The sequence below is a fragment of the Oncorhynchus keta genome, chromosome 8 (genome assembly GCF_023373465.1).
Source record: "Oncorhynchus keta strain PuntledgeMale-10-30-2019 chromosome 8, Oket_V2, whole genome shotgun sequence".
Classification (NCBI taxonomy): Eukaryota; Metazoa; Chordata; class Actinopteri; order Salmoniformes; family Salmonidae; genus Oncorhynchus; species Oncorhynchus keta.
The window spans coordinates 44233827-44261326 of record NC_068428.1 but is presented as its reverse complement, the minus strand read 5'-3'; the positions used below and the strand labels follow the sequence as shown (position 1 = coordinate 44261326).

The 27500-nt window shown below is 41.7% G+C and overlaps 1 protein-coding gene and 2 long non-coding RNA genes across 19 annotated transcripts in view; all 3 read left to right on the top strand.

The window, feature by feature from the left end:
- LOC118381769 (steroid hormone receptor ERR2) overlaps positions 1-15463 on the top strand; it is a 127453-nt gene extending 111990 nt beyond the window's left edge. For both annotated transcript variants that reach the window (XM_052524392.1, XM_052524391.1), the window contains 2 exons: positions 4946-5215; positions 14303-15463. In XM_052524392.1, the coding sequence (XP_052380352.1) occupies positions 4946-5215; positions 14303-14547 (515 nt within the window). In that variant the 3' untranslated portion in view covers positions 14548-15463. The remainder of the gene's footprint in view (positions 1-4945; positions 5216-14302) is intronic.
- Positions 6856-10903, top strand: LOC127931493 (uncharacterized). Of its 16 annotated transcripts, none has more exons than XR_008141473.1 (3): positions 6856-6918; positions 9308-9363; positions 10887-10903. It is a non-coding gene; the product is annotated as an uncharacterized LOC127931493 (long non-coding RNA). The 16 variants fall into 16 exon arrangements; XR_008141476.1 differs by lacking the exon at positions 10887-10903 and adding an exon at positions 10750-10766; XR_008141479.1 differs by lacking the exon at positions 10887-10903 and adding an exon at positions 10364-10380.
- Positions 15464-26870: 11407 nt separating the features above from the next.
- Positions 26871-27500, top strand: part of LOC127931594 (uncharacterized) — a 1567-nt gene continuing 937 nt past the window's right edge. Inside the window, exon 1 of the long non-coding RNA XR_008141882.1 lies at positions 26871-27474. This is a non-coding gene — a long non-coding RNA (uncharacterized LOC127931594). The remainder of the gene's footprint in view (positions 27475-27500) is intronic.

Sequence of the window (27500 nt, the reverse complement as noted above, 5' to 3'; positions counted from 1 at the left end):
GGTATCATTAACAGACAGGTAACAGGTATCATTAACAGGCAGGTAACAGGTATCATTAACAGACAGGTAACAGGTATCATTAACAGACAGGTAACAGGTATCATTAACAGAGAGGTAACAGGTATCATTAACAGACAGGTAACAGGTATCATTAACAGACAGGTAACAGGTATCATTAATAGACAGGTAACAGGTATCATTAACAGACAGGTAACAGGTATCATTAACAGACAGGTAACAGGTATCATTAATAGACAGGTAACAGGTATCATTAACAGACAGGGAACAGGTATCATTAACAGACAGGTAACAGGTATCATTAACAGACAGGTAACAGGTATCATTAATAGACAGGTAACAGGTATCATTAACAGACAGGTAACAGGTATCATTAACAGACAGGTAACAGGTATCATTAATAGACAGGTAACAGGTATCATTAACAGATAGGTAACAGGTATCATTAATAGACAGGTAACAGGTATCATTAACAGGCAGGTAACAGGTATCATTGACAGACAGGTAACAGGTATCATTAACAGACAGGTAACAGGTATCATTAACAGACAGGTAACAGGTATCTATGAGAGAGAACTGTTATCTATCAGGGCTCTATGAGAGAGAACTGTTATCTATCAGGGCTCTATGAGAGAGAACTGTTATCTATCAGGGCTCTATGAGAGAGAACTGTTATCTATCAGGGCTCTATGAGAGAGAACTGTTATCTATCAGGGCTCTATGAGAGAGAACTGTTATCTATCAGGGCTCTATGAGAGAGAACTGTTATCTATCAGGGCTCTATGAGAGAGAACTGTTATCTATCAGGGCTCTATGAGAGAGAACTGTTATCTATCAGGGCTCTATGAGAGAGAACTGTTATCTATCAGGACTCTATGAGAGAGAACTGTTATCTATCAGGGCTCTATGAGAGAGAACTGTTATCTATCAGGGCTCTATGAGAGAGAACTGTTATCTATCAGGGCTCTATGCGAGAGAACTGTTATCTATCAGGGCTCTATGAGAGAGAACTGTTATCTATCAGGGCTCTATGAGAGAGAACTGTTATCTATCAGGGCTCTATGAGAGAGAACTGTTATCTATCAGGGCTCTATGAGAGAGAACTGTTATCTATCAGGGCTCTATGAGAGAGAACTGTTATCTATCAGGGCTCTATGAGAGAGAACTGTTATCTATCAGGGCTCTATGAGAGAGAACTGTTATCTATCAGGGCTCTATGAGAGAGAACTGTTATCTATCAGGGCTCTATGCGAGAGAACTGTTATCTATCAGGGCTCTATGAGAGAGAACTGTTATCTATCAGGGCTCTATGAGAGAGAACTGTTATCTATCAGGGCTCTATGAGAGAGAACTGTTATCTATCAGGGCTCTATGAGAGAGAACTGTTATCTATCAGGGCTCTATGAGAGAGAACTGTTATCTATCAGGGCTCTATGAGAGAGAACTGTTATCTATCAGGGCTGGCTATCTGTTTCGACAGCACAGTCTGGAATATGTCCCAGGATCCATCCGATGACATTGAGGAGTTTACTACATCAGTCACCGGCTTCATTAATAAGTGCATTGAAGGGGCCTTCCGAGCGGCGCAGCGGTCTAAGGCACTACATCGCAGTGCTTGAGGCGTCGCTACAAACCCGGGTTTGATCCCAGGCTGTGTCGCACCCGGCCGTGACTGTGAGTCGGCAGGGTAGCCTATTGGTTAGAGCGTTGGACTAGTAACCAAAAGGTTGCAAATTCGAATCCCCGAGCTGACAAGGTACAAATCTGTCGTTCTGCCCCTGAACAGGCAGTTAACCCACTGTTCCAAGGCCGTCATTGAAAATAAGAATTTGTTCTTAACTGACTTGCCAAGTAAAATAAAGGTAAAATAAATAAAAATAAATAAATATATAACATGTAATGCCACAACAGATTAGATGAACTGGAATGAGAGCTGTGAGCATTAAAAGAGAAGCAAACCATGTCCCTAATGAGTGTGTGTGTGTGTGTGTGTGTGTGTGTGTGTGTGTGTGTGTGTGTGTGTGTGTGTGTGTGTGTGTGTGTGTGTGTGTGTGTGTGTGTGTGTGTGTGTGTGTGTGTGTGTGTGTGTGTGTGTGTGTGTGTCTGTGTCTGTGTGCGTTTATGTGTGTCTGTGTCTGTGCGTGCGTGCGTGCGTGCGTGCGTGCGTGCGTGCGTGTGGCTTTGTGAGGTCATAGAGCAAAACAAGATGACACGTGCGTGTTCCGGAAGAGTCTCTCAGCTTTTCATAGATGAGTCATAGTAGTTTGTATCTCAAACCGTTCTGTCTTTGCGGAGGTTTTGTTGAGAAGAAATGGACTAATCCAACGGTACAACCCAGCAGTCCGTAGCTCAAACACAGTATTCATAAAAATAAATACATTTTAAAAAATTAAAAAGAGGGATTTAGAAGCCATATTATCACACCAGTGTGATCGTGATCACATGGGGGCTTGAGCTCACCGACCTGACTGCAGAGTGAGGTCAAAGGTCGGAGTATAGATGAGTTGGAAACCGTGCTGGTCCATGGCCTTGACATTTGTAGAGTTGGAATCAGACCAAAACATTTTGTTGTCCTTTTACAGTGTTATTACTTTATCTACAGCAGACTTACTGACTGTATCAACGAACTGTAACACAAAGCTATAATCCAATCATCCGATACCTGTAAACCGATAATCATCTTTAAAAATTAGGGGATTCAATATATTTATATAAAATCAAATAAATCTACAGATCTACTCCACCATTTTCAAAGTGAAACAAAGTTAAAGAGAACCTTTGTTGAAGCACCTATTGGCAGTCATTACAGCTGTACATAATTCTCAATAAGATTCAACCGACTTTGTATCACACTTAGGGAAAACATATTAATTAAGGACACCTGCTGTTTGAATGGCAGACTGACCAGGTGAATCCAGGTGGAAGCTATGATCCGTTATTGACGTCACTTGTTAAAATCCACTTCAAATCAGTGTAGATGAAAAGGGAGGAGACGAGTGAAAGAATGATTTTAAAGCCTTGAGACAATTGAGATTGTGTATGTGTGCCATTCAGAGGGTGAACGGACAAGACAAAGATTGAAGTGCCATTGAACGGGGTAATGGTAGTAGGTGCCAGGTGCACCGGTTTGACTGTGTCAAGAACTGCAACGCTGCTGGGTTTTTCACACTCAACACTTTCTGTATCAAGAAAGGTCCACCACTAAAAGCACATCCAGCCAATGGTCGAAAATGGGGCATTAATGAAAGCGGACATTAAGGAGGCTGACAGGAAGTGTGCAGAGCAACAGACAGGCTACAGTTGGACAGTCCAGTGCAACATTGGTGCCCAAAGACCCGTAAAATAATGCACAACTCGTCGTACTTTAACATGAATGGGGTACGGCAGCCGATGACCTGACAGAGTTCCACCTCTTTCAGGAGAAAGACTAGAAACTGCGATTACAGAGGGCTGAGGAACGAAAACACTGGAGAATTGGAAAAACATTCAGCCCGGTCTGATGAATCACGCTGATGGAGGACGAGGGAGTACATGGGAGGACGAGGGAGTACATGGGAGGACGAGGGAGTACATGGGAGGATGAGGGAGTACATGGTAGGACAAGGGAGTACATGGGAGGACGAGGGAGTACAAGGGAGAACATGGGAGGACGAGGGAGTACATGGGAGGATGAGGGAGTACATGGGAGGACGAGGGAGAACATGGGAGTACGAGGGAGTACATGGGAGGACGAGGGAGTACATGGGAGTACATGAGAGGACGAGGGAGTACATGAGAGGACGAGGGAGTACATGGGAGGACGAGGGAGTACATGGGAGGACGAGGGAGTACATGGGAGGACGAGGGAGTACATGGGAGGACGAGGGAGTACATGGGAGGACGAGGGAGTACATGGGAGGACGAGGGAGTACATGGGAGGACGAGGGAGTACATGGGAGGACGAGGGAGTACATGGGAGGACGAGGGAGTACATGGGAGGATGAGGGAGTACATGGGAGGACGAGGGAGTACATGAGAGGACGAGGGAGTACATGGGAGGACGAGGGAGTACATGGGAGGACGAGGGAGTACATGGGAGGACGAGGGAGTACATGGGAGGACGAGGGAGTACATGGGAGGACGAGGAAGTACATGGGAGGACGAGGGAGTACATGGGAGGACGAGGGAGTACATGCGTCCATCATGCCGCATGTCAACATTGTAGGCTGGTGGTGGTGGGGTGTGTTTTCATGGCACACATTGGGCCCCTTGATAAACGTGTTTTAACATAATATCTGAACATCATAGCCAATCAGGTGCATCACTTCATGTCAGCAGTCTATCCATCTGCAAATATATTTTTTTTCTGCAGGACGATGCCCTTTATGCCACAAGGCTAGATTTGTCCAGGGATAGTTCCACAAACATGACAGTGAATTCAGCTTACTGCAGTGGCCTGCCCAGACACCAGAAGCATTGGAGTCAACATGGGTCAGCATTCCTGTGGAACGCTTTAGACACCTTGTAGAGTCCATGCCCTGGACAGATTGAGTCTGTTCTAAGGGCAAAAGGGGGTGCAACTCAATATGAGGAAGGTGTTCCTAATGTTTTGTACAATCAGTGTATCATAGTTCAGTTTTTGCAAACTGAGTTTCTAGGGATCTGACTCTGATACATTCCCAGAGTAAAAATATATATATTTTACCCCCCTTGTTCGTTAGTAAACTGTGTCAAATTTGCTGGAAATTATATTTTCTTTGTGACCTAGCTCCTTGATTTAACTAATAAATGTGGAAAATTACAATTGCGTATTTGATCTAAAATCGACATGCTGGTATGAAAGTCAAACACCCTCCACATGGAGCCAATAAGGCAAACCCATATATATATATATATATATATATATATATATATATATTAGGCCTAAACCCGACCTATCCTCCTCTAGGATTCTCCAGCCTGTCTCTGGCAGACCAGATGAGTCTACTGCAGAGTGCCTGGATGGAGATCCTGGTCCTGAGCATCGTGTTCCGCTCGTTGGCCTGTGAGGAGGAGCTGGTGTATGCTGAGGACTATGTGGTGGATGAGGAGCACGCTCGTCTATCTGGCCTGCTGGACCTGCACGTTGCCATTCTGCCTCTGGTCCGACGCTATAAGAAGCTGAGCGTGGAGAAGGAGGAGTTTGTCACGCTCAAGGCCATCGCCCTCGCTAACTCAGGTACGGACACAGATGACCGACACAGTCAGAAATGCACGAACATACACACGCGCACAAATTATTATTACTATATTTGCTGAAATATGTCTGACTCATAACACCTGTTGTTGATAGGAGACACAGGAAACAGTCCCCCTTAAAGATTGACATTAGAGTATGTCTGAATGGTCAATCTCTGGTAAATCTAAGTAGCTGACATGTAATTAAAACAAAACAAAATGTCGCCAATCTCAGAGGGCAATCGCATCCACACAGACGATCTGAGATAAGAGGGGACAAAGGGGTCAACAACACGGCTGTTTAATTAAATGTCCCTGCTGTGCCACTGTGTGTGTGCGTGCTCGCCTCTTCTGAAGGCACGTGTGTGTATAGCGTCTGTGTGTGATTGTCAGTGTTCTCTATTTCCTTTCTCTCTCCTCCCCTATTTTTCTCTCTCCCTCTTTTTCTCTCTCCCTCTCACCTCCCCTCTTTTTCTCTCTCCCTCTTTCTTTCTCTCTCTCCCTCCCTCTCCTCCCCTCTTTTTCTCTCTCCCTCTTTCTTTCTCTCTCTCCTTCCCTCTCCTCCCCTCCTTTTCTCTCTTCTCCCCTCCTTTTCTCTCTCCTCCCCTCCTTTTCTCTCTTCTCCCCTCCTTTTCTCTCTTCTCCCCTCCTTTTCTCTCTTCTCCCCTCTTTTCCCCCCCCCCTCTCTCTCTCTCTTTCTCTCTCTCTCTCTCTCTCTCTCTCTCTCTCTCTCTCTCTCTCTCTCTCTCTCTCTCTCTCTCTCTCATCTTTCTCTGTCTCTATAACAGTAGCTTCCTGCCAGCTCTCCACAGCCAAGGGAGATATATTTAGCATTTCATTAGGAAAACAGTGTATGTCAATGAAATGTGTTAAGTGGAGTGGAATGAGCATCGGGGAGCGACGGGGCTTGTTTGTTTCCATGTGAAGATGCCTCTCTCCTATCGACAGTTTGCTTGTCCCCTTACTAATCAATGACTGTTTGGAGGGTCCTGTCCCCTTACTAATCAATGACTGTTTGGAGGGTCCTGTCCCCTTACTAATCAATGACTGTTTGGAGGATTTTTTTTCTCCTGGGAGGGAGAGAGGTACAACAGAAAGAGAAAGGGATGGAGAGAGGTACAACAGAAAGAGAAAGGGATGGAGAGAGGTACAACAGAAAGAGAAAGGGATGGAGAGAGGTACAACAGAAAGAGAAAGGGATGGAGAGAGGTACAACAGAAAGAGAAAGGGATGGAGAGAGGTATAACAGAAAGAGAAAGAGATGGAGAGAGGTATAACAGAAAGAGAAAGGGATGGAGAGAGGTATAACAGAAAGAGAAAGAGATGGAGAGAGGTATAACAGAAAGAGATGGAGAGAGGTACAACAGAAAGAGATGGAGAGAGGTATAACAGAAAGAGAAAGAGATGGAGAGAGGTATAACAGAAAGAGATGGAGAGAGGATGGAGATGGAGAGAGGTATAACAGAAAGAGATGGAGAGAGGTATAACAGAAAGAGAAAGGGATGGAGAGAGGTACAACAGAAAGAGAAATGGATGGAGAGAGGTATAACAGAAAGATATGGAGAGAAGTACAACAGAAAGAGAAAGGGATGGAGAGAGGTATAACAGAAAGGGATGGAGAGAGGTATAACAGAAAAGAAAGAGATGGAGAGAGGTATAACAGAAAGAGATGGAGAGAGGTATAACAGAAAGAGATGGAGAGAGGTATAACAGAAAGAGAAAGAGATGGAGAGAGGTATAACAGAAAGAGATGGAGAGAGGTACAACAGAAAGAGAAAGAGATGGAGAGAGGTATAACAGAAAGAGAAAGGGATGGAGAGAGGTATAACAGAAAGAGAAAGAGATGGAGAGAGGTACAACAGAAAGAGAAAGGGATGGAGATGGAGAGAGGTACAACAGAAAGAGATGGAGAGAGGTATAACAGAAAGAGAAAGAGATGGAGAGAGGTATAACAGAAAGAGAAAGGGATGGAGAGAGGTATAACAGAAAGAGAAAGAGATGGAGAGAGGTACAACAGAAAGAGAAAGGGATGGAGATGGAGAGAGGTACAACAGAAAGAGATGGAGAGAGGTATAACAGAAATAGATGGAGAGAGGTATAACAGAAAGAGATGGAGAGAGGTATAACAGAAAGAGATGGAGAGAGGTACAACAGAAAGAGAAAGGGATGGAGAGAGGTATAACAGAAAGAGATGGAGAGAGGTATAACAGAAAGAGATGGAGAGAGGTATAACAGAAAGAGATGGAGAGGTATAACAGAAAGAGATGGTATAACAGAAAGAGATATACAACAGAAAGAGATGGAGAGAGGTATAACAGAAAGAGATGGAGAGAGGTACAACAGAAAGAGAAAGGGATGGAGAGAGGTATAACAGAAAGAGATGGAGAGAGGTATAACAGAAAGAGATGGAGAGAGGTATAACAGAAAGAGAAAGAGATGGAGAGAGGTATAACAGAAAGAGATGGAGAGAGGTATAACAGAAAGAGATGGAGAGAGGTATAACAGAAAGAGAAAGGGATGGAGAGAGGTATAACAGAAAGAGATGGAGAGAGGTACAACAGAAAGAGAAAGTGATGGAGAGAGGTATAACAGAAAGAGAAAGGGATGGAGAGAGGTATAACAGAAAGAGATGGAGAGAGGTATAACAGAAAGAGAAAGAGATGGAGAGAGGTATAACAGAAAGAGATGGAGAGAGGTATAACAGAAAGAGAAAGAGATGGAGAGAGGTATAACAGAAAGAGATGGAGAGAGGTACAACAGAAAGAGATGGAGAGAGGTATAACAGAAAGAGATGGAGAGAGGTATAACAGAAAGAGATGGAGAGAGGTATAACAGAAAGATGGAGATGGAGAGAGGTATAACAGAAAGAGATGGAGAGAGGTATAACAGAAAGAGATGGGAGAGGTATAACAGAAAGAGAAAGAGATGGAGAGAGGTATAACAGAAAGAGATGGAGAGAGGTATAACAGAAAGAGAAGAGAGAGGTATAACAGAAAGAGATGGAGAGAGGTATAACAGAAAGGGATGGAGAAGGTATAACAGAAAGGGATGGAGAGAGGTATAACAGAAAGAGAAAGGGATGGAGAGAGGTATAACAGAAAGAGAAAGGGATGGAGAGAGGTATAACAGAAAGAGATGGAGATGGAGAGAGGTATAACAGAAAAAGAGATGGAGAGAGGTATAACAGAAAGAGATGGAGAGAGGTATAACAGAAAGAGATGGAGAGAGGTATAACAGAAAGAGAAAGGGATGGAGAGAGGTACAACAGAAAGAAATGGATGGAGAGAGGTATAACAGAAAGAGATGGAGAAGTACAACAGAAAGGTATGGAGAGGTACAACAGAAAGAAAGGGATGGAGAGAGGTATAACAGAAATAGATGGAGAGAGGTATAACAGAAAGAGATGGAGAGAGGTATAACAGAAAGAGATGGAGAGAGGTACAACAGAAAGAAAGGGATGGAGAGAGGTATAACAGAAAGAGATGGAGAGAGGTACAACAGAAAGAGATGGAGAGAGGTATAACAGAAAGAGATGGAGAGAGGTATAACAGAAAGAGATGGAGAGAGGTATAACAGAAAGAGATGGAGAGAGGTACAACAGAAAGAGATGGAGAGAGGTACAAGAGAAAGAGATGGAGAGAGGTACAACAGAAAGAGAAAGGGATGGAGAGAGGTATAACAGAAAGAGATGGAGAGAGGTACAACAGAAAGAGAAATGGGATGGAGAGGTATAACAGAAAGAGAAAGAGATGGAGAGAGGTATACAGAAAGAGATGGAAGAGGTATAACAGAAAGAGATGGAGAGAGGTATAACAGAAAGAGAAAGGGATGGAGAGAGGTATAACAGAAAGAGAAAGAGATGGAGAGAGGTACAACAGAAAGAGAAAGGGATGGAGATGGAGAGAGGTACAACAGAAAGAGATGGAGAGAGGTATAACAGAAAGAGAAAGAGATGGAGAGAGGTATAACAGAAAGAGATGGAGAGAGGTACAACAGAAAGAGAAAGGGATGGAGAGAGGTATAACAGAAAGAGATGGAGAGAGGTACAACAGAAAGAGATGGAGAGAGGTATAACAGAAAGAGATGGAGAGAGGTATAACAGAAAGAGATGGAGAGAGGTACAACAGAAAGAGAAAGAGATGGAGAGAGGTATAACAGAAAGAGATGGAGAGAGGTATAACAGAAAGAGATGGAGAGAGGTATAACAGAAAGAGAAAGGGATGGAGAGAGGTATAACAGAAAGAGATGGAGAGAGGTATAACAGAAAGAGAAGGAGAGGTATAACAGAAAGAGATGGGTATAACAGAAAGGGATGGAGAGAGGTATAACAGAAAGGGATGGAGAGAGGTATAACAGAAAGAGAAAGGGATGGAGAGAGGTATAACAGAAAAGAGGGATGGAGAGAGGTATAACAGAAAGAGATGGAGATGGAGAGGTACAACAGAAAGAGAAAGGGATGGAGAGGTATAACAGAAAGAGATGGAGAGAGGTATAACAGAAAGAGATGGAGAGGTATAACAGAAAAGAGATGGAGAGAGGTATAACAGAAAGAGATGGAGAGAGGTATAACAGAAAAGAGATGGAGAGAGGTATAACAGAAAGAGAAAGGGATAACAGAAAGAGATGGAGAGAGGTGTAACAGAAAGAGATGGAGAGAGGTATAACAGAAAGGGATGGAAGAGGTATAACAGAAAGAGATGGAGAGAGGTATAACAGAAAAAGATGGTGAGAGGTACAACAGAAGAGAAAGAGATGGAGAGAGGTATAACAGAAGAGAAAGGATGGAGAGGTATAACAGAAAGAGAAAGAGATGGGGAGAGGTATAACAGAAAAGATGGAGAGAGGTACAACAGATGGAGGGATGGAGAGAGGTACAACAGAAAGGGATGGAGAGAGGTACAACAGAAAGAGAAAGGGATGGAGAGAGGTACAACAGAAAGGGATGGAGAGAGGTATAACAGAAAGAAAGGGATGGAGAGAGGTATAACAGAAAGAGAAAGAGATGGAGAGAGGTATAACAGAAAGAGATGGAGAGAGGTATAACAGAAAGAGATGGAGAGAGGTACAACAGAAAGAGAAAGGGATGGAGAGAGGTATAACAGAAAGAGATGTGGATGGAGAGAGGTATAACAGAAAGAGATGGAGAGAGGTACAACAGAAAGAGAAAGGGATGGAGAGAGGTATAACAGAAAGAGATGGAGAGAGGTATAACAGAAAGAGATGGAGAGAGGTATAACAGAAAGAGATGGAAGGGATGGAGATGGAGAGAGGTATAACAGAAAGAGATGGAGAGAGGTATAACAGAAAAGATGGAAAGGTATAACAGAAAGAGATGGAGAGAGGTACAACAGAAAGAGTAAGGGATGGAGAGAGGTATAACAGAAAGGGATGGAAAGAGGGATGGAGAGAGGTATAACAGAAAGAAAGGGATGGGAGGTATAACAGAAAGAGAGAGGTATAACAGAAAGAGATGGAGAGAGGTACAACAGAAGAGAAAGGGATGGAGAGAGGTATAACAGAAAGAGATGGAGAGAGGTACAACAGAAAGAGAAAGGGATGGAGAGAGGTATAACAGAAAGAGATGGAGAGAGGTATAACAGAAAGAGATGGAGAGAGGTACAACAGAAAGGGATAGGGATGGAGAGAGGTACAACAGAAAGAGATGGAGAGAGGTACAACAGAAAGAGAAAGAGATGGAGAGAGGTATAACAGAAAGAGAAAGGGATGGAGAGAGGTATAACAGAAAGAGAAAGAGATGGAGAGAGGTACAACAGAAAGAGAAAGGGATGGAGATGGAGAGAGGTACAACAGAAAGAGATGGAGAGAGGTATAGAGTGGTTGGTAGAAGGGGTTCAGAGAAGCTGAGAGGCCCGGCCAGCTGAGAGGCCCGGCCAGCTGAGGCCCAGCCAGCTGAGAGGCATTTGAACACTGTCTCACAGAAATATGGTGCTGTAGGTGTGTGTTTGTGTGACAGCTGTGGAAAATCATGGCCATTGATTTAGTAATTAGCTCAGTATCGATGGGATCTACTCCAGCCAGCTGATGGATTACATTGAAATTGTTTCTTCAAAGTTAGTTTTGCATTACGCCCTTCACACACTGAACACAAACACACACGCATGCATGCACACACAACCACACATACACACACACACACACGCATGCATGCACACACAACCACACATACACACACACACATACACACGCATGCATGCATGCACACACACACACACACCTATGCACACACAACCACACACACACACAGCGCACACACATACGCAGCGGAGTACAGGACCACACACACACACACACAACCACACACACACACATGCACACACAACCACACACACACATGCACACACATGCACACACAACCACACAAACATGCACACACAACCACACACACACACATGCGCACACACACACACATGCTCAGTGCATGCATAAGACCACACAAACATGCTCAGTGGACACAGGACACACACACACACACATGCTCAGTGGAGTAGAGGACCACACACACACACATGCTCAGTGGAGTATAGGACCACACACACACACATGCTCAGTGGAGTAGAGGACCACACACACACACATGCTCAGTGGAGTAGAGGACCACACACACACACATGCTCTGTGGAGTATAGGACCACACACACACACATGCTCAGTGGAGTAGAGGACCACACACACACATGCTCAGTGGAGTAGAGGACCACACACACACACATGCTCAGTGGAGTAGAGGACCACACACACACATGCTCAGTGGAGTAGAGGACCACACACACACACATGCTCAGTGGAGTAGAGGACCACACACACACACATGCTCAGTGGAGTAGAGGACCACACACACACATGCTCAGTGGAGTAGAGGACCACACACACACACATGCTCAGTGGAGTATAGGACCACACACACACACATGCTCAGTGGAGTAGGTAGAGGATCACATGAAGACTGGAACAGAACACATGTGTAGTCCACATAGGCCAGTTAATTACCCTAGATAGAAAGATAATTTATACAGAATGTGTGTGTGTGTGTGTGTGTGTGTGTGTGTGTGTGTGTGTGTGTGTGTGTGTGTGTGTGTGTGTGTGTGTGTGTGTGTGTGTGTGTGTGTGTGTGTGTGTGTGTGTGTGTGTGTGTGTGTGTGTGTGTGTGTGTGTGTGTGTGTGTGTGTGTGTGTGTGAAAACGGCTAGCTGCCTGGTAAGAGACACTCAATCAGTGAGTTAGGAACATAATTAACCCTTTACTTTCTTCTGCCTCATTTTCTTCTTCTTCTCTTCTTTTACTGTGTCCCATGGTGACTCATCCGTTGATATATAAACAGGCAGTCCCCGTGGTGACTCATCCGTTGATATATAAACAGGCAGTCCCGTGGTGACTCATCCGTTGATATATATGTAAATGTAAATGTAAATATAAACAGGCAGTCCCGTGGTGACTCATCCGTTGATATATAAACAGGCAGTCCCATGGTGACTCATGTGATATATAAACAGGCAGTCCCATGGTGACTCATCCGTTGATATATAAACAGGCAGTCCCGTGGTGACTCATCCGTTGATATATAAACAGGCAGTCCCGTGGTGACTCATCCGTTGATTTATAAACAGGCAGTCCCATGGTGACTCATCCGTTGATATATAAACAGGCAGTCCCGTGGTGACTCATCCGTTGATTTATAAACAGGCAGTCCCGTGGTGACTCATCCGTTGATATATAAACAGGCAGTCCCGTGGTGACTCATCCGTTGATATATAAACAGGCAGTCCCGTGGTGAATCATCCGTTGATATATAAACAGGCAGTCCCATGGTGACTCATCCGTTGATATATAAACAGGCAGTCCCATGGTGACTCATCCGTTGATGTATAAACAGGCAGTCCCGTGGTGAATCATCCGTTGATATATAAACAGGCAGTCCCGTGGTGACTCATCCGTTGATGTATAAACAGGCAGTCCCGTGGTGACTCATCCGTTGATATATAAACAGGCAGTCCCGTGGTGACTCATCCGTTGATATATAAACAGGCAGTCCCGTGGTGACTCATCCGTTGATGTATAAACAGGCAGGCCCATGGTGACTCATCCGTTGATATATAAACAGGCAGTCCCCGTGGTGACTCATCCGTTGATATATAAACAGGCAGTCCCGTGGTGAATCATCCGTTGATATATAAACAGGCAGTCCCCATGGTGACTCATCCGTTGATATATAAACAGGCAGTCCCGTGGTGACTCATCCGTTGATTTATAAACAGTCAGTCCCGTGGTGACTCATCCGTTGATATATAAACAGGCAGTCCCGTGGTGACTCATCCGTTGATTTATAAACAGGCAGTCCCGTGGTGACTCATCCGGTGATTTATAAACAGGCAGTCCCCGTGGTGACTCATCCGTTGATATATAAACAGGCAGTCCCATTTTGTGTCTCTCATGAAAGGTTATGTTGTCCTGTGTTCTAAACATTACCCAGTTCACAGAACCAGACCAGTTCCACTGCATTTCAAGTGTCAACTCGATCCAGTCAGGACATGCTGCTGTGCAAATCAAATGCACTTTCAAACAGCGTTATCCCTAACCGGGAAATCCACTAGCCAACATGTGATTGCATTTTGGACTAAGCAGACTTCATATGAAGTGGAGGTTCGCTGTGCGTTTCAGTTCAGGCTGCTTTTATCCGAGAGTGTTTGTCTATAAGGGGACTGGTTTCTCTTAAGGAAATCAGGGCCATCTGACGCTATCCGTCACTTGAACGATACCCTGCTAATGCACACACACACTAATGCATTAGTAGATATGTAGATATGGTACAGTATACAGAGAAATGAATATTTTTCCCTGCCTATCCACAAGGTATTTCTATTCATGCAGCCGAGCCATACTCTCCCTGGAGTCCTGGCCAAGCACAGGCATTTATTAAGTCCCGTGATTAACCACGATTTTTTCGCGAGCTGCTTTTTGTTGGTATTAAATAAAAGACAACTAAAGTTTCTCCTTTCCCTCCCCCTCCCTTCCTGCCTCCCTTCCCACCTCTCCCACCGTCCCTCCTTCTCTCCTCCTCTACCTCCTTATAGACTCCATGCATATAGAGGATGTAGAGGCTGTTCAGAGGCTCCAGGACTCTCTCCATGAGGCCTTGCAGGACTTAGAAGGTGCCCACAACACGGAGGACCCTCGGCGGACAGGAAAGCTGCTGATGACCCTTCCCTTGCTCCGTCAGACCGCCGCCAAGGCCGTGCAGCACTTCTACAGCATCAAGGTGCAGGGAAAAGTGCCCATGCACAAACTCTTCCTGGAGATGCTGGAGGCCAAGGCTTGATGATTGGACCGGGGGAATTGACGGACAGCTGCATCAGTCAATGAGGAGGATGGACAGCCTGTGAATAGGTGGGGTAACACCATGGAGACCTATGACAGCCACGGGATGAAGTTGACTGCTGTTACTGTGGGTCGAAACCCACGTCTAGAACTAAAGGAAAGAGGAATAGAGCAGGAAAATAGACCAACAGATTTTAGCGGTGAATATAAAATGCTCTGATGTAGGATATAGTCATGTATGTGAAGATGCTGTGTACAGAACTGTGGGTCTTGTTATAATCAGAGACCCTTCGCTCTAGATCACCGGTAGCTACTGGGAGTTATCTTTCTCTTTTGTTTTAGAATCTCAGTTGTAAAGAGGTTTGTTTTGTTGTTGTTTTTTTTCACCTTGAAGCTGAAGTATGACTATTAGTAATATGTTGTGATGAATCTGAATGGTTAGAGGCGCTCAGTTATCTTTCTCTTTTGTTTTAGAATCTCAGATGTACAGCATTACAGTCTGGTATATATGTATTTACGGTTATTGTGTCAAATTGCAGTGTTAAAGGGGTTTGGGGATGATTTCATATTATGTTCTTCAATCAACCTCAAAGAAACAGATCCCTACACCTATGAAGATAAAAGCTTCTGAAGTCTTCCTAACCAGATCTGGGTTCAAATTCGATTGAAATCTTTCAAAATATGTTGAACGTTTGATTGAGTCTGCCTGGAGTGCCATATCGGTGAGATTTGATTGAGTCTGCCGGGAGTGCCATATCGGTGAGATTTGCCCTTTTGGGACTATACCATTTAATTCAGTTGGTCAAGTAAACTCATTCCAAATATTATTTGAACCCAGGTCTGTTCGTAACACATTTACCTCCTCCTAGTTTCATCAACAACACTGTTCCATCCAAGTCGGTGCTTAGAGAGGGATGGAGTGCACTCTTCTAAATAAAAATATATATATATATATATATATATATATATATATATATATATATGTATATTTCTCTCTATAATCTAAAAGGGTTCTTTGGCTGTACCAGTAGGAGAACTCTTTCAAAAAAACATTTTTTGGTTCAAGGTAGAGCTCTACCTGGAACCCAAAAGGTCTGTACTTGGAACCTTAAAAAGGGTTCTACTTGGAATCAAAAAGGGTTCTACTTGGAACCCAAAGGGATTCTACTTGGAACCCAAAGGAGTTCTACTTGGAACCCAAAGGGGTTTTCTTATGGAGGCAGCCGAAATAATTATTTTTTTGAACCCTTTTTAAATCTAAAGGTGCAGTGAACTGGTGAGCATACAGATGCAGGATCTTAATTTGATCACCCTGTCTCAGGATAACTTTCTTGCAATGCAGGAAATTAAAAACTTTAGTAATTGAGGTTTAAAACGGCTTCTGGCATTTTTAATTTCCACTTAGAAATTTCAGACTTGATTTTTTTCCTTACAAAAAATGTATCAACCACTACAAAAATGTCCATTTAATTATGATCCACATAATAATTAACATTTCCTGTTGCCGCAGGATTAGTTCCCTGCTGTAGCAAACTGGCTCAAATTAAGATCCTACATCTGTACAGTAGTTAAATATGTTGCACTGAGTCTCTGGGTCCTAGGTAATAATGTGGCACTAATGAATGTAGTACATTAGCTCATTCTCACTGGTCGTATCTGCTCATCACTACTGCTTTTAGATACTAAAGACACCTAAGCAAAATGTGTGTGTGAAGTGAATCAGTGGAGGCTGCTGAGGGGAGGACGAGCTCATAATAATGGCTGGAACAAAGCGAATGGAATGGCATCAATCACATGGAAACCATGGAGACCACGGAAACCATTTTGATACCATTCCGCTCCAGCAGTTAGCATGAGCCCCTCCTGCCACCAACCTCCTGTGTGTGTGTGTGTGTGTGTGTGTGTGTGTGTGTGTGTGTGTGTGTGTGTGTGTGTGTGTGTGTGTGTGTGTGTGTGTGTGTGTGTGTGTGTGTGTGTGTGTGTGTGTGTGTGTGTGTGTGTGTGTGTGTGTGTGTGTGTGTACATTTCAGTTAACACTTATAATACTGCAAAGAATAACCTGGTACGCTGTATGGACTCAGACCTCTAGTCAACAATAATAGCATACTGTATGGAATCAGACCTCTAGTCAACAATAACATACTGTATGGACTCAGACCTCTAGTCAATAATAACATACTGTATGGACACAGACCTCTAGTCAACAATAATAACATATTGTATGGACTCAGACCTCTAGTCAATAACATACCGTATGGACTCAGACCTCTAGTCAACAATAATAACATACTGTATGGACTCAGACCTCTAGTCAACAATAATAACATACTGTATGGACTCAGACCTCTAGTCAACAATAATAACATACTGTATGGACTCAGACCTCTAGTCAACAATAATAACATACTGTATGGACTCAGACCTCTAGTCAACAATAATAACATAATGTATGGACTCAGACCTCTAGTCAACAATAATAACATACTGTATGGACTCAGACCTCTAGTCAACAATAATAACATACTGTATGGACTCAGACCTCTAGTCAACAACATACTGTATGGACTCAGACCTCTAGTCAATAACATACTGTATGGACTCAGACCTCTAGTCAACAACATACTGTATGGACTCAGACCTCTAGTCAACAATAATAACATACTGTATGGACTTAGACCTCTAGTCAACAATAATAACATACTGTATGGACTCAGACCTCTAGTCAACAACATACTGTATGGACTCAGACCTCTAGTCAACAATAATAACATACTGTATGGACTCAGACCTCTAGTCAATAACATACTGTATGGACTCAGACCTCTAGTCAACAATAATAACATACTGTATGGACTCAGACCTCTAGTCAACAATAATAACATACTGTATGGACTCAGACCTCTAGTCAACAATAATAACATACTGTATGGACTCAGACCTCTAGTCAACAATAATAACATACTGTCTGGACTCAGACCTCTAGTCAACAACATACTGTATGGACTCAGACCTCTAGTCAACAACATACCGTATGGACTCAGACCTCTAGTCAACAACATACTGTATGGACTCAGACCTCTAGTCAATAACATACTGTATGGACTCAGACCTCTAGTCAACAACATACTGTATGGACACAGACCTCTAGTCAACAATAATAACATACTGTATGGACTCAGACCTCTAGTCAACAATAATAACATACTGTATGGACTCAGACCTCTAGTCAACAATAATAACATACTGTATGGACTCAGACCTCTAGTCAACAATAATAACATACTGTATGGACTCAGACCTCTAGTCAACAATAATAACATACTGTATGGACTCAGACCTCTAGTCAACAATAATAACATACTGTATGGACTCAGACCTCTAGTCAACAATAATAACATACTGTCTGGACTCAGACCTCTAGTCAACAACATACTGTATGGACTCAGACCTCTAGTCAACAATAACATACTGTATGGACTCAGACCTCTAGTCAACAACATACTGTATGGACACAGACCTCTAGTCAACAATAATAACATACTGTATGGACTCAGACCTCTAGTCAACAATAATAACATACTGTATGGACTCAGACCTCTAGTCAACAATAATAACATACTGTATGGACTCAGACCTCTAGTCAATAACATACTGTATGGACTCAGACCTCTAGTCAACAATAATAACATACTGTATGGACTCAGACCTCTAGTCAACAATAATAACATACTGTATGGACTCAGACCTCTAGTCAATAACATACTGTATGGACTCAGACCTCTAGTCAACAATAATAACATACTGTATGGACTCAGACCTCTAGTCAACAATAACAACATACTGTATGGACTCAGAAGTCAATAACATACTGTATGGACTCAGACCTCTAGTCAACAATAATAACATACTGTATGGACTCAGACCTCTAGTCAACAATAATAACATACTGTATGGACTCAGACCTCTAGTCAATAACATACTGTATGGACTCAGACCTCTAGTCAATAACATACTGTATGGACTCAGACCTCTAGTCAATAACATACTGTATGGACTCAGACCTCTAGTCAACAATAATAACATACTGTATGGACTCAGACCTCTAGTCAATAACATACTGTATGGACTCAGACCTCTAGTCAACAATAATAACATACTGTATGGACTCAGACCTCTAGTCAACAATAATAACATACTGTATGGACTCAGACCTCTAGTCAATAACATACTGTATGGACTCAGACCTCTAGTCAACAATAATAACATACTGTATGGACTCAGACCTCTAGTCAACAATAATAACATACTGTATGGACTCAGACCTCTAGTCAATAACATACTGTATGGACTCAGACCTCTAGTCAACAATAATAACATACTGTATGGACTCAGACCTCTAGTCAACAATAATAACATACTGTATGGACTCAGACCTCTAGTCAACAATAATAACATACTGTATGGACTCAGACCTCTAGTCAATAATAATAACATACTGTATGGACTCAGATCTCTAGTCAACAACATACTGTATGGACTCAGACCTCTAGTCAACAACAATAACATACTGTATGGACTCAGACCTCTAGTCAACAATAATAACATACTGTATGGACTCAGATCTCTAGTCAACAACATACTGTATGGACTCAGACCTCTAGTCAACAACAATAACATACTGTATGGACTCAGACCTCTAGTCAACAATAACAACATACTGTATGGACTCAGATCTCTAGTCAATAACATACTGTATGGACTCAGACCTCTAGTCAACAACAATAACATACTGTATGGACTCAGACCTCTAGTCAACAATAATAACATACTGTATGGACTCAGACCTCTAGTCAATAACATACTGTATGGACTCAGACCTCTAGTCAACAACAATAACATACTGTATGGACTCAGACCTCTAGTCAATAACATACTGTATGGACTCAGACCTCTAGTCAACAATAATAACATACTGTATGGACTCAGACCTCTAGTCAACAATAACATACTGTATGGACTCAGACCTCTAGTCAACAATAATAACATACTGTATGGACTCAGACCTCTAGTCAACAATAATAACATACTGTATGGACTCAGACCTCTAGTCAATAACATACTGTATTGACTCAGACCTCTAGTCAACAATAATAACATACTGTATGGACTCAGACCTCTAGTCAACAACATACTGTATGGACTCAGACCTCTAGTCAATAACATACTGTATGGACTCAGACCTCTAGTCAACAATAATAACATACTGTATGGACTCAGACCTCTAGTCAACAATAATAACATACTGTATGGACTCAGACCTCTAGTCAATAACATACTGTATGGACTCAGACCTCTAGTCAACAACAATAACATACTGTATGGACTCAGACCTCTAGTCAACAATAATAACATACTGTATGGACTCAGACCTCTAGTCAATAACATACTGTATGGACTCAGACCTCTAGTCAACAATAATAACATACTGTATGGACTCAGACCTCTAGTCAACAATAATAACATACTGTATGGACTCAGACCTCTAGTCAATAACATACTGTATGGACTCAGACCTCTAGTCAATAACATACTGTATGGACTCAGACCTCTAGTCAATAACATACTGTATGGACTCAGACCTCTAGTCAACAATAATAACATACTGTATGGACTCAGACCTCTAGTCAATAACATACTGTATGGACTCAGACCTCTAGTCAACAATAACATACTGTATGGACTCAGACCTCTAGTCAACAATAATAACATATTGTATGGACTCAGACCTCTAGTCAACAATAATAACATACTGTATGGACTCAGACCTCTAGTCAACAATAACATACTGTATGGACTCAGACCTCTAGTCAATAATAACATACTGTATGGACTCAGACCTCTAGTCAATAATAACATACTGTATGGACTCAGACCTCTAGTCAACAATAACATACTGTATGGACTCAGACCTCTAGTCAATAACATACTGTATGGACTCAGACCTCTAGTCAATAACATACTGTATGGACTCAGACCTCTAGTCAACAATAATAACATACTGTATGGACTCAGACCTCTAGTCAACAATAATAACATACTGTATGGACTCAGACCTCTAGTCAACAATAATAACATACTGTATGGACTCAGACCTCTAGTCAACAATAATAACATACTGTATGGACTCAGACCTCTAGTCAACAATAATAACATACTGTATGGACTCAGACCTCTAGTCAACAATAATAACATACTGTATGGACTCAGACCTCTAGTCAACAACATACTGTATGGACTCAGACCTCTAGTCAATAACATACTGTATGGACTCAGACCTCTAGTCAATAACATACTGTATGGACTCAGACCTCTAGTCAACAATAATAACATACTGTATGGACTCAGACCTCTAGTCAACAATAATAACATACTGTATGGACTCAGACCTCTAGTCAACAACATACTGTATGGACTCAGACCTCTAGTCAACAATAATAACATACTGTATGGACTCAGACCTCTAGTCAATAACATACTGTATGGACTCAGACCTCTAGTCAACAACAATAACATACTGTATGGACTCAGACCTCTAGTCAACAATAATAACATACTGTATGGACTCAGACCTCTAGTCAACAATAATAACATACTGTATGGACTCAGACCTCTAGTCAACAACAATAACATACTGTATGGACTCAGACCTCTAGTCAACAATAATAACATACTGTATGGACTCAGACCTCTAGTCAACAATAATAACATACTGTATGGACTCAGACCTCTAGTCAACAATAATAACATACTGTATGGACTCAGACCTCTAGTCAACAATAATAACATACTGTATGGACTCAGACCTCTAGTCAATAACATACTGTATGGACTCAGACCTCTAGTCAACAATAATAACATACTGTATGGACTCAGACCTCTAGTCAACAATAATAACATACTGTATGGACTCAGACCTCTAGTCAACAATAACATACTGTATGGACTCAGACCTCTAGTCAACAATAATAACATACTGTATGGACTCAGACCTCTAGTCAACAATAATAACATACTGTATGGACTCAGACCTCTAGTCAACAATAATAACATACTGTATTGACTCAGACCTCTAGTCAACAATAATAACATACTGTATGGACTCAGACCTCTAGTCAACAATAATAACATACTGTCTGGACTCAGACCTCTAGTCAACAATAATAACATACTGTATGGACTCAGACCTCTAGTCAATAACATACTGTATGGACTCAGACCTCTAGTCAACAATAATAACATACTGTATGGACTCAGACCTCTAGTCAATAACATACTGTATGGACTCAGACCTCTAGTCAACAATAATAACATACTGTCTGGACTCAGACCTCTAGTCAATAACATACTGTATGGACTCAGACCTCTAGTCAACAATAATAACATACTGTATGGACTCAGACCTCTAGTCAACAATAATAACATACTGTATGGACTCAGACCTCTAGTCAATAACATACTGTATGGACTCAGACCTCTAGTCAACAATAATAACATACTGTCTGGACTCAGATCTCTAGTCAACAATAATAACATACTGTATGGACTCAGACCTCTAGTCAATAACATACTGTATAGACTCAGACCTCTAGTCAACAATAATAACATACTGTATGGACTCAGACCTCTAGTCAACAATAATAACATACTGTATGGACTCAGACCTCTAGTCAATAACATACTGTATGGACTCAGACCTCTAGTCAACAATAATAACATACTGTATGGACTCAGACCTCTAGTCAATAACATACTGTATGGACTCAGACCTCTAGTCAACAATAATAACATACTGTCTGGACTCAGACCTCTAGTCAATAACATACTGTATGGACTCAGACCTCTAGTCAACAATAATAACATACTGTATGGACTCAGACCTCTAGTCAACAATAATAACATACTGTATGGACTCAGACCTCTAGTCAATAACATACTGTATGGACTCAGACCTCTAGTCAACAATAATAACATACTGTCTGGACTCAGATCTCTAGTCAACAATAATAACATACTGTATGGACTCAGACCTCTAGTCAATAACATACTGTATGGACTCAGACCTCTAGTCAACAATAATAACATACTGTATGGACTCAGACCTCTAGTCAACAATAATAACATACTGTATGGACTCAGACCTCTAGTCAATAACATACTGTATGGACTCAGACCTCTAGTCAACAATAATAACATACTGTATGGACTCAGACCTCTAGTCAACAACATACTGTATGGACTCAGACCTCTAGTCAACAATAATAACATACTGTCTGGACTCAGACCTCTAGTCAATAACATACTGTATGGACTCAGACCTCTAGTCAACAATAATAACATACTGTATTGACTCAGACCTCTAGTCAACAATAATAACATACTGTATGGACTCAGACCTCTAGTCAATAACATACTGTCTGGACTCAGACCTCTAGTCAACAATAACATACTGTATTGACTCAGACCTCTAGTCAACAATAATAACATACTGTATGGACTCAGACCTCTAGTCAACAATAACAACATACTGTATGGACTCAGACCTCTAGTCAATAACATACTGTATGGACTCAGACCTCTAGTCAACAATAATAACATACTGTATGGACTCAGACCTCTAGTCAACAACATACTGTATGGACTCAGAACTCTAGTCAACAATAATAACATACTGTATGGACTCAGACCTCTAGTCAACAATAACATACTGTCTGGACTCAGACCTCTATTCAACAATAATAACATACTGTATGGACTCAGACCTCTAGTCAACAATAATAACATACTGTCTGGACTCAGACCTCTAGTCAATAACATACTGTATTGACTCAGACCTCTAGTCAACAATAATAACATACTGTATGGACTCAGACCATACTGTATGGGTCAACAATCAATAACATACTGTCTGGACTCAGACCTCTAGTCAACAATAACATACTGTATGGACTCAGACCTCTAGTCAACAATAATAACATACTGTATGGACTCAGACCTCTAGTCAACAATAACATACTGTATGGACTCAGACCTCTAGTCAACAATAATAACATACTGTATGGACTCAGACCTCTAGTCAACAATAATAACATACTGTATGGACTCAGACCTCTAGTCAACAACATACTGTATGGACTCAGAACTCTAGTCAACAATAATAACATACTGTATGGACTCAGACCTCTAGTCAACAACATACTGTATGGACTCAGACCTCTAGTCAACAATAATAACATACTGTCTGGACTCAGACCTCTAGTCAATAACATACTGTATGGACTCAGACCTCTAGTCAACAATAATAACATACTGTCTGGACTCAGACCTCTAGTCAACAATAATAACATACTGTCTGGACTCAGACCTCTAGTCAACAATAACATACTGTATTGACTCAGACCTCTAGTCAACAATAATAACATACTGTATGGACTCAGACCTCTAGTCAACAATAACAACATACTGTCTGGACTCAGACCTCTAGTCAACAATAACATACTGTATTGACTCAGACCTCTAGTCAACAATAATAACATACTGTATGGACTCAGACCTCTAGTCAACAATAACAACATACTGTATTGACTCAGACCTCTAGTCAACAATAATAACATACTGTATGGACTCAGACCTCTAGTCAACAATAATAACATACTGTATGGACTCAGACCTCTAGTCAACAACATACTGTATGGACTCAGAACTCTAGTCAACAATAATAACATACTGTATGGACTCAGACCTCTAGTCAACAATAATAACATACTGTCTGGACTCAGACCTCTATTCAACAATAATAACATACTGTATGGACTCAGACCTCTAGTCAACAATAATAACATACTGTATGGACTCAGACCTCTAGTCAATAACATACTGTATTGACTCAGAACTCTAGTCAACAATAATAACATACTGTATGGACTCAGACCTCGAGTCAACAACATACTGTATGGGCTCAGACCTCTAGTCAATAACATACTGTATTGACTCAGACCTCTAGTCAACAACATACTGTATGGACTCAGACCTCTAGTCAACAACATACTGTATGGACTCAGACCTCTAGTCAATAACATACTGTATGGACTCAGACCTCTAGTCAACAACATACTGTATGGACTCAGACCTCTAGTCAATAACATACTGTATTGACTCAGACCTCTAGTCAACAATAATAACATACTGTATGGACTCAGACCTCTAGTCAACAATAATAACATACTGTATGGACTCAGACCTCTAGTCAATAACATACTGTATTGACCCAGACCTCTAGTCAACAATAATAACATACTGTATGGACTCAGACCTCTAGTCAACAACATACTGTATGGACTCAGACCTCTAGTCAACAATAATAACATACTATATGGACTCAGACCTCTAGTCAACAATAACAACATACTGTATGGACTCAGACCTCTAGTCAATAACATACTGTATTGACTCAGACCTCTAGTCAACAATAACAACATACTGTATGGACTCAGACCTCTAGTCAATAACATACTGTATGGACTCAGACCTCTAGTCAACAATAATAACATACTGTCTGGACTCAGACCTCTAGTCAACAATAATAACATACTGTATGGACTCAGATCTCTAGTCAACAACATACTGTATGGACTCAGACCTCTAGTCAACAATAATAACATACTGTATTGACTCAGACCTCTAGTCAACAATAATAACATACTGTATGGACTCAGACCTCTAGTCAATAACATACTGTATGGACTCAGACCTCTAGTCAACAACATACTGTATGGACTCAGACCTCTAGTCAATAACATACTGTATTGACTCAGACCTCTAGTCAACAATAATAACATACTGTATGGACTCAGACCTCTAGTCAACAATAATAACATACTGTATGGACTCAGACCTCTAGTCAATAACATACTGTATTGACTCAGACCTCTAGTCAACAATAATAACATACTGTATGGACTCAGACCTCTAGTCAACAACATACTGTATGGACTCAGACCTCTAGTCAACAATAACAACATACTGTATGGACTCAGACCTCTAGTCAACAATAACAACATACTGTATGGACTCAGACCTCTAGTCAATAACATACTGTATTGACTCAGACCTCTAGTCAACAATAACAACATACTGTATGGACTCAGACCTCTAGTCAATAACATACTGTATGGACTCAGACCTCTAGTCAACAATAATAACATACTGTATTGACTCAGACCTCTAGTCAACAATAATAACATACTATATGGACTCAGACCTCTAGTCAATAACATACTGTATTGACTCAGACCTCTAGTCAACAATAATAACATACTGTATGGACTCAGACCTCTAGTCAACAATAACATACTGTATGGACTCAGACCTCTAGTCAATAACATACTGTATGGACTCAGACCTCTAGTCAACAATAATAACATACTGTATGGACTCAGACCTCTAGTCAATAACATACTGTATGGACTCAGAACTCTAGTCAACAAGAATCAAAAATCAATCAGAATATATTAGCAGTAATTCTAATGTATGCATTTACATTACTAGCATATCTCTAACTAGTGTTCTTTATCCAGAGAAGTTTATCCAGGATATGGTGGTGTCATTACTTGTAATTTATGTGCCATTTAGTTAGAGTAATCAAACATCTGGTGGAGAATACAGTCACGGTGATGGTCTGTCACGGGGTTGCCACGACACCAGTATGTATGGCTGTACTGTCACGGGGTTGCCACGACACCAGTATGGCTGTACTGTCACGGGGTTGCCACGACACCAGTATGGCTGTACTGTCACGGGGTTGCCACGACACCAGTATGATTATACTGTCACGGGGTTGCCACGACACCCGTATGGCTGTACTGTCACGGGGTTGCCACGACACCAGTATGGCTACACTCAGAGGTATCGTGGTAAGGAAACAAAACATGAAGCGGCCTGTTTTTCGTGAGAAAAAAAAACTGTTTTAAACACACAGCCTTTTGTTGTCACCCAGAGTCACATTTAGTTTTTTCTCCATAGACTAAATCACACATTTGACATGTCAGGTTTTTAATAACCACAGAGTTTAGTCTCTTTGTTTTATTTTTGCTTTGGATAATTGAGTACTGTCGTATCGCAAAACTGGTATTCTGTCAACCCTATTCTGCCCTACCCTGGGCAGAGAGGGAAGAGACGGGGAGAGGGGAGAGGGGAGAGACGGGGAGAGGGGAGACGGAGAGAGGGGAGAGGGGAGAGACAGGGAGAGGGGAGACGGGGAGAGGGGAGAGACGGAGAGAAGGGGATAGAGAGCCTTGTTCCCCTCTTCAGAGATCCATGTGGGGAACAGATACAGTAATGTAATGTGTAGCAAATTATAGCTCAATACACTAAAAATATCTAATTCGGTAGCTCCATCTGCAATGGTTCAAGCTAGCTGTTGAGTTAGCTTACAGTTTGTTTTTGTTAAACCTAGTCTACTGTAATGTTGTTGAGGATGAGAAAGACTTATTAGGCAAAAAGATGACTAATTTAGTTATGTTTTTTTAAGGACCTAAGGAGAACAGAGATACCATGCCCTATGTACTGCTCCAAGATCAGTTATCTCCCCCCAATGGTAAACCACATCTGCTGTGCATCTAAAAGACAGAACTGTCTCCAGGTCAGATTTTAACCACAGTATTGTAATCTATTTGGCACATGCTCAGTTCATGTTATAATAGCTCAGAAGAGCCTAAAACCAGAATTTACATTATTATGGTGTTGGGTTAAATGCAGAAGACCATATTTCAGTTGAATACGATTAGTTGTACAACTGACAAGGTATCCCCTCTTTCACTTTCTGTTGTACAACTGACTAGGTATCTCCCCTTTCTGTTGTACAACTGACTAGGTATCCCCCCTTTCCCTTTCTGTTGT